General features: G+C 48.0%; 2 protein-coding genes across 2 annotated transcripts; both read left to right on the top strand.

Annotated features, from left to right (window-relative positions):
- The first annotated feature begins 2,028 nt into the window (after positions 1-2,028).
- Positions 2,029-9,730, top strand: LOC142588846 (mambaquaretin-2-like). The gene is made up of 3 exons (XM_075700666.1): positions 2,029-2,071; positions 3,936-4,118; positions 9,655-9,730. Exons 1-3 carry the CDS (start codon positions 2,029-2,031, stop codon positions 9,681-9,683), a joined length of 255 nt encoding a protein of 84 aa, XP_075556781.1. The 3' UTR covers positions 9,684-9,730.
- A 2,383-nt stretch (positions 9,731-12,113) lies between these two features.
- LOC142587121 (uncharacterized) lies at positions 12,114-13,443 on the top strand. Its single transcript, XM_075698010.1, has one exon. It carries the CDS (start codon positions 12,396-12,398, stop codon positions 13,008-13,010), a length of 615 nt encoding a protein of 204 aa, XP_075554125.1. The 5' UTR covers positions 12,114-12,395; the 3' UTR covers positions 13,011-13,443.
- The last annotated feature ends 1,903 nt before the right edge of the window (positions 13,444-15,346 follow it).

Raw genomic sequence — 15,346 nt, 5'->3', positions numbered from 1 at the left:
CAGCTAGAAAGACGGGTGGAGGAGCTAATTAAAGCCCTGCAGGATCAGGGGACCGGTAGTCGCCCTAGACCGCAGACTCCACCGCAACAATAACCACAGCAGCCAGAATCTTTCGAAGACCAAATGAGAAAATTTATGATGTTTATACAAGAGAAAAGAAACGCAATAGAACACAAAATGGCAATAATGGATTAGGAGAGCCGAAGCTAACGCAAACAACAAATCTCACAACAAGCTAAAGACAAATTTAACCTAAGATGACGGGGCCTCGAAAACTACAACGCGTCTGACACCGAGGACTAATCATGGCCAGACACGAAACAATAGAAATTTGGCAATGAATTGCAGGAGCTATCGCAAAAAACAAGGGAACAAGGGCAACTCCTACAATACATAAACACACAACTCACACCACCCGATATCATAACACTACAGGAGAAAGGGAAAACCACACCGACGCTAAAAGGCTACACGTGCTGTGAAAAAGAACGCACAGCAATACTAATCAGTAAATCCCTCACCGCCATAGCACATGACAGCATAGCCGACACGGAAATAGACCACGGTATTGTCGAAATCATTCCAAAAAAGAAAAGAAAAGACAGCAGTGTCTTTGTCATAAATCTCTATAATCCTCCAAGCCAAAAAAGAGGCGGACTTCCGCAAACTTTTTGCAGGAGCGAGCAAATTAGCCAAAACAAACCCCCTAGTGATTGTAGGAGATTTCAACGCCAAAGATCTGACCTGGGCTTACAAAAAGAGAGAATAAAACGGATGGTGAGTGAATTGCAGGTGTGTGCCACGTACTTCTCGAATGTCACACGGTGCCCTAGCCTGCTTGTAAGCATTGGGCTGCGCCAGTCTTCGATAAAGGTACAGAAATAAGGTTTGTTACTTAGTGTGCATTCCTATATAGCAGCTCCGTCGGCGAGGTCGTTGCCGGAGATACCGCAATACCTGGCAGCCACTGAGACACGACGTTGTGTCCTTTCGCGATCACACGATAGTGCATTTCTCACATCTCCGACATGAATCGTTCGCAGGACCCGCGATGAAGAGCTGACAAAAGACATGGTAGGGCCGCCTTGAGTAGCACAGTATTGGCCACTGATTAGCCAGCTGGTGGTTAATATAATCAACGGCGCTTCGGAGGGCAACAAGCTCCGAACCGAAATCTTGTGTCTGATGATTATTGATCGTAACAGGATAACCACTGCGTCGGTGGAGCTGGTCTGAGTGGAAGAGCCATCCGTATATATAAGGACTCGGTAAAAGTAGAAAGTATGCAAAAAATCCAGAGTTGATTGCTTCAAGGTCGAGGTAGGCAGGTCAGACTTCTTATTCCTGGAACGGAAAGGCGCACTTCAGGTTGTTGTAAACGTCATAAGGCTGACGGTCAACGTATCGAGAGCGTGAAGCTCGACGGTAGTGAAGCACAATGAGTGCTGACTGCTTTGGAGAATGACGCCCGTGGTCATCGTTCTGGCAGGCAAAGCAGGATGGTTTGATTGCATTCGGGAAATGTGGCGAATATACGGCCCCATCGTGTCGGTGGTATAATGTAAGTCGTGATCGGATGGTCGCGATCCATTATAACTGTTCCTGCTGTCGAGCCCCTCCGCTTAAGGCCGAGATAAACGCGCAGTACATGTGCTTGCACGGTCTGAGGTGCTTGAAGACTTGACAGCAGGTTCTAGTTTTTTTTTAAAGAACGGGAGAGCTATATCGTATAAATACAAAAAAAATGTGCTCGGTACAACTATAGCATGGAGCCCAGTGATGATCCTCATGTTTTGCCGACGATGAATCTGAAGACATGGGCAATATAGGTGTGAGCTTGTTCTTCAAGTGGACAAACTAAGGGCTCCAAGGGAGGCCCCGGTCAACTATGACATCCTAAAACCGATTATTTCTCTTGTGGAAGATAAGCTGGCCATTTATGCATACCAGTCATCACTTTTCGCACGAAAGCGACTAACACCCATTTTTCTGTCGAGATGGTTAGACCTTGTGTGCGAAGATAGGCGGATGCCTGCGTCGCTGCGTTCTGTAGTCTTGCTCGAACCTGCAAGTGAGTCACTGCTGATGCCCAGACGCTGGTGTCATCGGCGCGGATTGAGATACAGACTGCTTCCGCTATGGATTCGGCCAGGCCAAGAAGCGCGATGTTGAAAAGAATAGGGCTTAGAATACTGCCTTGGGCGGACAGCACGGCTCCTGTGGTGGTCGGTAGTCGCACCCTCTTCAGTGCGTACAAACAACGGCCGTGGTGTCAAGTAACTTCGGATCCATCGAAATACTCGCCCTCCTAGTTCAATTGCCGAAAGTACGTCTATAGGATGGCCTGATGGGGATACGTTGTCGTACGCACCACGTCGAGAAAGAGTGCTACTGATAATCGCTTCCCAGATTTAATTTGCTGCTCTGCAGATGACACTAGGTCGACGACAACGCCAATCGATGAACGGCCTCGTCGAAATTCTGCCACGGGATCAGGGTAAACTTCGCGTTTTTCAAGGTACCACTCGAGACGTTTGAGGATCATACGTTTCACGAGCCTCCCGACGCAGCTGGCGAGTGCCGTAGGTCGATACCGTACCAGTTCCGCCGGTGACCTTCCTGCTTTTAGCAGCGGTACCAGGCGGCTGCGTTCCCATTCCTGTGGAACGATGCTATCTCGCCACGACCTATTGAAAAGGTTTGGCAGCTCTCGTCGTGCTTCTTACCTAGGTTGCGTGACGTGCTTCTTGACCTAGGTTGCGCAAATCAGTGTTATGTTATTCCGTCGGGTCCTGCCGAAGACGACTGCCTATGGAGCGCCATAGCAGCTTCTAGCTCCTTCCATAGATTAATGGAGCGTCTATACTTGTTTCTCGTGGAGCAAGATTGCGATTCGCTGATGATATTGCCTTGCTTAGTAACTCAGGGGACCAATTGCAATGCATGCTCACTGACCTGGAGAGGCAAAGCAGAAGAGTGGGTCTAAAACTTAATCTGCAGAAAACTAAAGTAATGTTTAACAGTCTCGGAAGAGAACAGCAATTTACAATAGGTAGCGAGGCACTGGAAGTTGTAAGGGAATACATCTACTTAGGGCAGGTAGTGACGGCGGATCCGGATCATGAGACGGAAATAATCAGAAGAATAAGAATGGGCTGGGGTGCGTTTGGCAGGCATTCTGAGATCATGAACAGCAGGTTGCCATTATCCCTCAAGAGAAAGGTGTATAATAGCTGTGTCTTACCAGTACTCACCTACGGGGCAGAAACCTGGAGACTTACGAAAAGGGCTCTATTCAAATTGAGGACGACGCAACGAGCCATGGAAAGAAGAATGATAGGTGTAACGTTAAGGGATAAGAAAAGAGCAGATTGGGTGAGGGAAATGGGGGGGGGGGCATGGGCAGGACATGTAATGAGGAGGGAGGATAACCGATGGTCATTAAGGGCTACGGACTGGATTCCAAGGGAAGGGAAGCGCAGCAGGGGGCGGCAGAAAGTTAGGTGGGCGGATGAGATTAAGAAGTTTGCAGGGACGACATGGCCACAATTAGTACATGACCGGGGTTGTTGGAGAAGTATGGGAGAGGCCTTTGCCCTGCAGTGGGTGTAACCAGGCTGATGATGATGATGAGCTACTCTGAGGTCGAGAATTGACTTCGTGAGCCTGTGCCTCCTTTTATCTCGCCGACGTGACGCCACGAAGCCTTTCCAATTCAATATCAGACTCTGTGCGCTTCGATGAACATGCGCTTCGATACGTTTCTTGCGTCCATCTTCGTGCTGTCAGCGGCCCAACTAAGTATTTGGGAACTCGTTCTCAACCGACACCGACTTTATATAGTAGTTGGCAGAAGTAGCCGTCGCTAAGATGGCTAGTAAAAGGACTCGCTAGGCTGAGCGACTTTCTCGATATATGTGCACTGGCGCTCGCAGGTTCTGACGCAGTGCCCAAGTACTGCTCGTTCCGCAGCCACCCGGGCATGTGCCTGATGGGCGTGAAGCGCTTCTACTGGGACAGACGGTCCAACAAGTGCCGCCAGTTCCACTACAACGGCAGCTTCGGCAACGCCAACCGATTCGAGACGTTCGACGAGTGCCGAAGAGCTTGCGACATCCGTGAGTCCTCACGCTGTCCGTGATGCGGCGGTGCGGAGAGGGCTACTGACATATTTCATTTCATTTATTGATCTTTAAGGGCCCGGAGGGCATTATCTAAGGGGGGGGAGGGGGGAGGGCATACAAATGTGTGTGATGCAATCATTCCAGAAACAAAAATTAGAGAACATGACCATTTCAGCTATATTCAGCTCTTCATTCCTTTCTTTTATGCGTTAGACGAATGTACAGGACTGCGATATTCCAGAAAGAATACTAGGAAGCCTCAGAGCGTCCTAGCTAACTTACTATACAGGGCCCTTACAACGAACACCTGTATAACGAAATGATCTGTTTAACGAAGGATTAAATGTGTCCGGGTTCCGCTGTGAGCGGGCCAGTGCGATACCTTTACAACGAAGCGACCTGTATGACGAAAGATTTCGGAGGCCCCTAATCACTCCGTTATAAAGGCATTCGACTGCAATAGCTTTAGCTGCGGACTACTTCCGGTTTCGCTTCCCGGGACGTGTGCGCATTGTGACGTCAGGACACCGATGGTGGGGACGTATGAGCCACATTTTCGTACTAGGTCCGGCTTGCTCGCTCGTCTATACTGTAAAATATTGTACATCCTTATTCACTTTTAAGGGAGTGAATTATTGCACAGCGTACTGTGCCAGTGTACATCGCGCCGTGCAATGGGTAGCAGCATATCAGGCCCCCCCCGAAATGAGTGCCCATGTGATCACCTTCTGCGTCATGACGTCATTACACGTATACCTCATAGAAGCTGAAACTGGTTCTGGCAGAAAGGCTAATACGGAAAATTTTCAGGACCACCCAAGGCTTGCCAGGATTCTTTTTTTTTGGGGGGGGGGGGGGGGATCCAAGAGGCAGTTCTTTTCACTTAACGTAAAATATGAGGAATCCAAAAGTTCATGTCAATGTTTCTTTAAAGGAGTATACTGACGTGAATACCTGCACAGTATGAAATGTTTACAGCCTTTTGGGGCTTACCCTGTCCCCAAATGATGAAAGTAATCTAACTTGCGCGCACTTTCAGGTCGCGAGCGGCGTAGGCGTGATCGGCGTGCGGTACCATTCTTAACAGGAAAGTCGCGCGAGCGCCGAGTTTTCGAGAGAGGAAACGTAAGCCAGACAGATGACGATTATTGTTTGGCGACAAGACACGCCCCAAAGTGTGCAAGATTTTTTTTTTTTGAGGTATGTCGGTACGCAAGTACGTGTTAGATGTATTTTCGAAGCTATACAGTGTTATCATCTAAGTGCTGTGGAATTTAAAAAAAAATATCACCTGTGGCAGGTTACATAATTCTTGTCCTTGAGCTGGATTATACGAAGAGGCAGACATTACCAACACGAGAAATCGAGACACATAATCAACGATTTAACAAAAATTAACTAATTAAGCGGTTAATTAATTACTTTACGGCGCGTCTCGTAATTTACGAATTGTAGCTGGTGAGCATGGAAGTTGTATCCCCTTGAAATGAATTTCCCGGATGACCCCAATTTCGAGATATTATTTCCCAATGTGTGGAACAATATAGATGGGCGTTCCAGTTGCTTTTGCGCTTCAATGCATAAAAGAGCGTTTTCTTAAAAAAAAAAAAAAAGCGGAACAACGGTGCATTTTTACGACAAGCTCGATGGTGCGGATCTCCAAACTAGCGCTGTTTGGAAATTCCTTCCAAGTGGATACACCTCGAAAACTCACCGGCTACAATTCGCAAATCGCAATATGTGCCGCAAAGTAACTAATTCAAAATTCAATCAATGATTGTTTGTTAATAGTTTAATATGTGTTTCGGTTTCTAGTAATGTCCGCCTCTCTGTGTAATCCAGCTCAACGACTAGAATTATGTTATCTGCAACAGGGTATTTAAAAATTCCATAAAACTTTAAAATGATCACACTGTAAGGAGCTCATACCACACATTTATCGCACGCATCTTCCAGGATGACGACACTTGGCAAGCAAGTATGAAATTATGGGAACACGTTCTTCCAATTTCACATCGAAGTCGGTCTCTAAACGCCGCACCTGTCGTCGTCGACGTTGTCGCGGCGTCGTGTTACCTAAATATGATGACGTCGTGTAGCGATCAGGCTAGAGATGGTGACGTTGCTCCTCAATAAGTAGACGGGAGCACTGTGCGCGTTTATTCTGGCGGCGGTGCTGGCGTGTGACAACCGCAGCAATCGCAGGAATGGGCTGAGGCAGTGTACAACGACGTCACGATGTGTGGACTTCCTGGGTGCCGAAACCAAAATTGGTTCGTAGAAAGAAAGAAAAAAAAAACGTGTTATAGTAAATTATCTAGGACGCTCCCGGGCTTCCTGGTATTTCTCTTTTTCTAGGGCTTAGGGGGCTTGGTACCTTATTCGGAAGGGTTGCTAAGCCACCTCTGACGGTTTCCACACATTCTGAATATAAATTAGCATGCGTATCGTGTACAAAATGCCGTGAGGATTAGCTTTGCGAAAGTGTTCTCTTATACTTGCACGGACCTCGCATGTGTTCCTCATGCGACGCAGTCCCATGCTACAAATCAATATCTCGAACCAGTGGTGTAACCAGGATATTTTTTTTCTTTTTTGAGGGGGGGGGGGGGTCGTGGGAGAGGGCACGTACTTGATCGGGAACGAGAGAGAAGGGTGCTGGGCAGGTCCTATCCTGGAACACAAATTTTGGAGAGGGTTAAGGGGGGGGGGCGAGCACGTGTTCTGCACCGGCCAATCGGACAGTGCAGCAACTTCCTATGTACAGGGTGGGTGTTTCAGCGAACACATTAAATTTTATTTTAAATTACCTACGGCAGATAGAACGATTCTAGTCCATGGGCTCGTCTACTCGAAGAGGCGCGCATTACTTGCACGCACGAAAAGAAGTGCATAATGGACTAATTAACAAACATTCACTAATTAATAGTGGTGTGCGAATATTGAAATTCTCGAATACGAATCGAATACGAAAAAGGCAAAAAACTGTCTTCGAATATCGAATCGAATATCGAATATGTGTGTAGCATAAAAAAAGTTCAAGACGAGGTAACAATAGTTTTATTACCCTTTTAAAAATAATATTGTATTTTAGAAGGCTGCTTCAGGTTAAAGAGGCACTCATTATAGGTAATGCACTCAGGTAATGTCAGGTAATGCGCTTGTTACAGATTATTGTGAAGGAAAATTAACTGCTCAACATGTTCAGAAATTAAGCGCTCTCTATGCATTGTGACAACATTTCCACCGGTAGAAAATACTATTTCACTAGGAACTGAGGTGGCAGGGAGGGCCAAATACTTCTGTGCGAGTGCACTTAAAAGTGGGTACTTGAAGCGGTTAATGGACTGCCACCGCTCACAAGGATCCTTGACCCTTTCCAGAAGAGGCTTTTTCGCATAGGCGGTAACTTCCCTCTGAGGGCCATATGCCAAATGTGTCTTCTCCTTGTTCATCACTAGATCGTCAGAAGCATTCCATACACTCACATTTTACACACACACACACACACACACACACACACACACACACACACACACACACACACACACACATATATATATATATATATATATATGTGTGTGTATGTACACTACATATTATTGCGTATATTTACAGAACCCGAAAGTGCATCATATATCGTTATGAAAGAGTCCTAGGATAAAGCTTGGGAAAACAGAAACCGAAACTGATCATGTCTCACAGGCGTGATGTAGATAGACTGAAACAGAGCCTACAGATAATGAGCAGATCATGCGAAGTTCATAGTGAACAAACATGTTCTCAGGAGAATGTGGAGTAAGCATATAATTCGTTAATTGCTCAATTATTCGCAGTCTCTCCGAATATTCGCCGTTTCTACCCTTATTCGGCCGTCCTCGAATATTCGGGAATTTCCGAATATGCATTCCTCGAATCGAATACGCTTCGAATAAGGAAAATATTCGATTCGTATTCTAAATTTCGAATATTCGCACACCCCTACCAATTAAGTTTTAACTAATTACCTTACGGCACATATTGCAATTTACAAAGTCTAGCGGGTGACACTGCAAGGCATATCCACTTGAAAAGAATTGTGCGGATCACACGATTTACGAGATACGCGCCGTCAAACTTGCCGTGAAAATGCACTGTCGTTCCACTCACTGTCTTGTAAAAAATGTCGTGTTATGCATTGAAGCACGAAAGTAACTGGAACGCCGATGCATTTCTCCGCAAAGTTCGGGAATTAATATCTCGAAACTGGTGTCACCCTCGAGAATTCGTTCCAATTGTGCATCCGGCTCGCGAACTCCCCAGGTAGAATTTGTAAATTACAATATGTGCCATAAGGTAATTAGTTAAAAACTAATTAGTAAGTTTCTGTTGATTAGTCGAGTACGCATATCGATTTTTTTGTGCATGTAGTGTCCGCTGCTTCGAGTACGGAAGCTCATGGGCTAGAATTGCGCTATCTGCAACGGGCATTTTTTTTTTCTTTTCTAAATTTTGAAAGTGTTCGCTGAAACACCCGGTATATATCCACGAATGGATCCGCCGCGATACCGACCGACCCACTAACAGACCGCAGTCACACCAAACACGGCAGGACAGACAAAGAAGGCAGTTCACTTAAACACACACACACACACACACACACACACACACACACACACACACACACACACACACACACACACACACACACACACACACACACAAGCACAAGCACAAGCACGCGCACACGCACACGCACACACACAATCCCATATTTCTTTCAGGATTGTGCGCTGGTGGCGTCACCAGCGTACAATCTGTTGATTGGTCCCATCGACGAGAGGTCTGGTGACGTCACCAGCGTACAATCTGTTGATTGGTCCCATCGACGAGAGGTCCAGGAGAAGGCGAACGTGACGAGAGCCGGTAGTGTGTCCTTACAGCACGGGAGGGCGCGTCGTCGCGTGGAAGGCGGTCAGAGGAGGACAATGCCTTTTCTGCTTTTCGATTCTGGCCGCTTGACGCGACCCGTATAGTTCTCGCTGAACTCACTGCGCGGAGTTGGTGCAACGTAGTCATTGGGCCTCTTCGATTAGCCGTCCCTGTCAGTGCCGGAGTGCCCGAGGCGGTGCTTTCAGCCAACGAGGGTTGCGCACGCAGCGTCTCGGAGCAGTCCTGGACAGTCCGGGAGAACAAATCGAAGAGGTCCGCCGCATGGACGGAGTACAGAGAAGTGCACGTGGAGGAGAGAGCAGCTCGTGGAGAGAGAGGGTACCGAAGGTGAGAGAGAAGCTGCGGCGGCCACTTCCTCTCTTTAGCGCTGTGCACCCCAGATACTTTCCTGTCACGAATATGTCATGTGACGGTGATACGCGCCTGTCGTTCGTGGCCTAAAAGTGTACTGGGAACCAGCGTTAAGGAAAGCAAGTGTGCGCTAGATAGAATGACGATTGCTGTTTGGGGATAGGATAAGCGCTCGAGCATTTTAAATGTCTTAGCGCGTGTTCTAAATGAGAATGAAATATTTTTATGATGACTCCTTTCAATGCAGGAAGAAAGTACAACCCAGTATACAGGTGAAAAGAAGACGCGAGTAGATATGAAGACGTGCATCCTCGACTCCGATAGCACATAATAAAAAGCAAGTCCATACGTTCAATTTGTCGTTGTTGTTATTTATTAATTATAACTGCGACAGCACAGAAAGTTTGGTTACTGAAGAGCCCGCTATTGCAACATTGCAGCCTGGGAATAATAACACTAAACGAGAGAACAATATTTAAAAAAATCTAAATGTTTCACAATCGCTAGGACTGAAGAAAAAAAGACTACAAAAAGTTCTACAAGCATATTAGAACATGTAGAAATTGTTGCAGCTTAGAGTGGCGTTAGGGCAAGGAATCCAACAAGCCCATCGACGGCTACGTCAGGTTGTACGAATGAAGGAAAAATGGTTTAGTTGCTTAGTTACACGGCTCCACTTACGGAAGCCCCCTCCATGCAGGAGCAAGTTAAACGTCCGAATTCACATCAGGACCCTCTGTCCCACTGCTCGAGAAGTCTCCGCTTTTAGTACAGTCTTTCCTAGGCGAGTCGACTAGGGGATCTGAAGACTGTCCAGCAGGAAATCACAATCGTCGAATGCGTTGCGATACCACGCCCGTGCTCACAACGCTCCGCAGTAACCCCAGCTCCGAAGCCCGATGGTATGGAATATGCGGCAGGATAGCAACCTGTGCATCCCAGGTCGCCGTTGTTGTTCGGTAGCATTGGATGGGGGTTTGCCTCGTGGCAAATGTCTAATTAAATGCGCATCCCAGGTCGCAGTCGTTGTTCGGTAGCATTGGATGGGGATTTGCCTCGTGGCAAATGTCTAATTTACTGCGCATCCCAGGTCGCCGTCGTTGTTCGGTAGCATTGGATGGGGGTTTGCCTCGAGGCAAATGTCTAACTGCGCATCCCAGGCCGCCGTCGTTGTTCGGTAGCATTGGATGGGGGTTGGCCTCGTGGCAAATGTCTAATTAACTGCGCATCCCAGGTCGCCGTCGTTGTTCGGTAGCATTGGATGGTGGTTTGCCTCGTGGCAAATGTCTAATTAACTGCGCATCCTAGGTCGCCGTCGTTGTTCGGTAGCATTGGGTGGGGGTTTGTCTCGTGGCAAATGTCTAATTAACTGCGCATCCCAGGTCGCCGCCGTTGTTCGGTAGCATTGGATGGTGGTTTGCCTCGTGGCAAATGTCTAATTAACTGCGCATCCCAGGTCGCCGTCGTTGTTCGGTAGCATTGGATGGGTTTGCCTCGTGGAAAATGTCTAATTAAATGCGCATCCCAGGTCGCAGTCGTTGTTCGGTAGCATTGGATGGGGATTTGCCTCGTGTCAAATGTCTAATTAACTGCGCATCTCAGGTCGCCGTAGTTGTTCGGTAGCATTGGATGGTGGTTTGCCTCGTGGCAAACGTCTAACTGCGAATCCCAGGCCACCGTCGTTGTTTGGTAGCATTGGATGGAACCCCCCTTCATCCTTAGTTCAGGCTGTCAGGTAATGGCGGAGTGGTGGCTTATATTGGACCTGTCAAGAGTCGGTGTCCACGGTGCGTGGACGTCTGGATAGACGCTGATGGATGGGCGGGTGTTTGCCTAATGGCAAACGTCTAATTGACTTCTTTGGAGTGTTGAGACGTAACAGAAGCATGCTTAATACAGCGCATGACCTGTGACAAACATATACTAGTCTCCCCTGGTGGACACACTTTGTCCATGTTACAACCAATTAAATAATGTCTTAATATGTGTGCGCCATTTTGGTGAGAAATAGGACATCCGCCGGACATCCCAATTTGGATATCCTATCGAGGTCGTCTCAAGAAGTAGTATCGTATCTGCATCTTTCTTTCGGCTCACATGTGAACAGTTCTCTCAGAAGCTTTGGCTTTCGGTTTCCTGGCGACAGAAGAACGTTTTCTCATATGGTCAACTCGTGCAAGCCGAGGCTATCATGCCTACAGCTGATGCGTACATCATAAGTTGCGTATGACCTGGTGCAATTGACTCACCAATCCCCCATAGTAGGTTATGCCTTCTATCCGCAAATTGTTCCTCGTATTTCCGGCAAGTCCTTGTTCCCTAGTGAAATGGCGCAACCCACTCTGGGGGATAGACCATGAATGTATTTTTACCTTTATCAACCTCAAACCAATTATCATTTGGTGCAAGGTTGCGCTGCTGGGGGTGAAAATAATGGTGTACTTTTTCTTGAGCATTAAGTCAAACCAAATTTTACTGTCATTATGCCACCTAAATTTTTTTTCATCTTTCGTTCTTTCCGACTTCGTGCACTTCTTGTCCCAAATTTCGTGAGACCGATTCGCACCTTTGGCACGAGCCATATTTTGAGGCCACAACAGCAACCCCCTTACTGTCGCTGTCTCCCTTCACCAAAAAGGCAATGTTCATCTTTTCCTTACATTTTTTCTCTATCCACGCAGACAAACAGCTATGCTTATATCTCGTCACGCGCGTTGTTGGTCAGTTCCGCTCATCCCGCACGTGCCATATGCAGACGATGTCATCTGGCATGCCATCAGCATCGACATCAGCGTGGCCACATTCCAACCGCGGGTGGTCCCGTTGCGTCCCCGTCTTCCGCCGTTGTGACAGAACCGCCGGGCGGTACGCGGCGGCGCTGCGCGCCGGAGCATGAGGCCAACGTGACGTAAGCGCCGGTAAGCCTGCCTCCGGTGTGTTCGGCTACGTCTCACAACACCCCTTGCGGAGAGGTACCAGTGCACGGGTATGCCCAAGGCGCCATCATGGCAGACCCTGGCGGCGCTCTTGCTGCTACTGCCGCTGGCGTTACCCAGCTGCATGTGCTTCGTAGGAGTTGCGAGCGCTCGAAGCCGGCGAGAGGTCTTCAAGCGCGCCCGGCCGCCGGGAGACGGATACGACGACGGCGGACGGCCAATCGCGGGCCTCCGAGTTGCCGCGCGCAGCGACGACGCCGGCGCCAGAGTGAACCGCACATCAGCACAACCCAACAAGCGACGGCCGCGCCTCCTGGACGTCGGTAGGCTCCTGCAGCTGGTCGCGACGGACAACGCCACCGGTCACCACCGCAGTGGCGATAACAAGTCCCACCAACAGCCAGTGATGAGCCGCCACATCGACGCGTCCATGGCCGAGCTGGTGGCACTGCAGACGTTCGACGGGGGCATCGCCTGGATCGAAGCCAAGTTCGTCAACGACTCGCACGGCGCCAGTCGTAGGCGCCATCACCGGACGAGGCCGTACAGTGTCGAAGAGAGGCTCGCGCTGCTCATACCGGTGGTCGCTTTTGTGCTGCCGTTCCTGATTTGGCTATGCTGCATGGTGATCTGCATCGCGCGAGCCTCGGTAAAAGGGCCGTACTGAAGAACACACACGCACTGCAGCGCCGCTCTAATTCAAAGATAATGCAGCGCAAGATGTGCATCGATCGTGATGGTTCTGTGGAAGACTAGCCGTCTAGGAAGAGGCCACGTAGTCCACGTGACGGTTCCGCCACTCCTTGCTTCTTGGACCTGAAGAGCATCGTCTGCAGATGGTGCAGCGCAGCCATGTACAGCTTCAGTGAAGCCAAAATGGTTTTAAGTTTGATTATCCACCTGCGTTTCCATGACACTTCATTCGTGACATGTGGTGCAAGAGTGGGGGAAAACTCGACGTGTACAAAATTTTTTCTCAATAGCTTGCTGGTTCGTCAGAACGTGTCCAAACGCAATTCATTCGCGGTACGATTCGTTTACTAGTTGGTAGATCATTTAAATATTTTATGTGAAAGTAAATTACTTGCTGTATAGTGACAGTCTGTGTCCTGTCTTCGTGCACCTTGGACGCTGCTAAACGAGACATTTAGACTCTGATAAATACAAGGCTGATTTCAAATTTGCAGCTCAACGTTCTGTGACTTTTCATTGTAACTAAGGCAACTACACACATGCTGCTAGGCTACATTAAGTCCATTATACTAGAGCCATGTACATTAAAAAAAAAAAATAAGAGCCAGTGAACCTTTGAAAATGTATTGTGAATGGGTAAGATATGGAGGCGGGGCGCCAGATATATGGAGGCCATTTCTGTCTGAAAAGAGATGAGCATCGAAGTAGAGCCCTACATTCAAAAGATAATGCCAAGAAAGTGGCCGGTCGCTATGGCATACCATTGGTTTCTTTTTTGACACCACGCAAGCTTGCTGGCCTGTGCCCTCACATTCGTGCCCTCGTAAACCAGCGAATACACACAAAATTGCTGTGCAGCTGGCCGCTCGAGGCACTTTGCATGTATCCGTGGGCTCCTTTCATGCTTGGAAAAACACATATATAGCACGTATTGAGCACCAGAAAGCTGTATCGGGAGTTCATGTTGCTCTACAATATTTTCATTGGCACTTTTCATGTTATAATAATTGAGAAGTTTATTAACCGAGACTAATTATTTAATTAAGCGGGATGCAAAATACACTCAGAGTATCTCAGAGCGACAGCAAACAACATTACCTTGGTTGTGTCCAGCTACGTAGCACATGTATATTTTTAATGTTTGGCTCAAGTGAAACACCCTGCAGGCATCCTCCTTGAAACTGCAGCACATCCGGCACCAACAAGAAAAGCGCACAGCGGCAGTACATTATAACGTCTGTTGAAGTGAAATGCAATAAAAAGTGCAACAGCAAATTAAGAAGCTACGACATTGGCTATATAGAGGTTAGTGCTGCTCCGGTGACTTTCAGGATAATGACTGCGACGGCATGCTTTAGGTTTCGGTTTGATTTACTACCGAGGCAGCATCAACAGAAGGCTTTCGTACTTACGTTTCATTCGGCGCAAGCTTGGCTATATGTTTCGTTAAAATAAGTTTTTTGAGTGGGATGGCACAAAGGGTCGCTCTTGGTACAGCTGTGTTACCACTTCGTCATATCACAAGTACTTTAACATCCCACTTTGTATCCACAGACCTTAAAGGAGTACCAACATTATATTTCCCATTTCTTAATTTTTGTATTAAATGAAATTCCCGTACCTTCCCAGGAGATGTCCACATGTCATGCTCGATAAGGTGGTCATGAGGTAGCAGAGCATCACAACCTTTTGGCTCTTGCTCGCTCAATTGCCTGCTACGCAGCTGTCAAAGGAATATTGTGTACAGTGCCGCCCACTGCTGTATACAGCCCGCAAACAGCCAGCTTTGCTCTGCGGGACGACGCCTAGTGACGGTTGCTGGGCCTGTGATAGCATGCGCAGGAGCATGCGCGGCCTAATAAACATGCAGACTTGCACGTATTGCATCAACCAGCGGTCATGTTCGTAAGCACCTTCGTTATCATGAACAGTCCGTGAGCGCGTTTCATTTGTTGCGAAAGGACGGACGCGCGTTATCAGCCCATTCTATGGCATCTACAAGCGCGTCAGACTGAGTGCAGACTGGGCTAAACAAAGGTGCTTCTCAATGTCGCCCCTCGTCAAAAGCAGTTCTGCATGTCTGTTAGGTCGTACATGCTCCTGGGCACACTATCTCGTACCCAACAACTGCTGCCAGGTGTCGCCCTGCAGAGCAAAGCCGGCCGCTCACGCGCTCTCCACAGCAGCGGACGGCACTGTACATGCTTATGTGTACACTCACATTGGTGTTTACGAGATTACTAGTAGAGGTATAACACTGTTGCTTGATTAACCCACATCACAGTCTTGTGTGAAATTATCAGTGGCTCC

Source organism: Dermacentor variabilis, chromosome 7 (assembly GCF_050947875.1).
Source record: "Dermacentor variabilis isolate Ectoservices chromosome 7, ASM5094787v1, whole genome shotgun sequence".
Classification (NCBI taxonomy): Eukaryota; Metazoa; Arthropoda; class Arachnida; order Ixodida; family Ixodidae; genus Dermacentor; species Dermacentor variabilis.
This window is presented reverse-complemented; position numbering and strand designations above follow the sequence as displayed.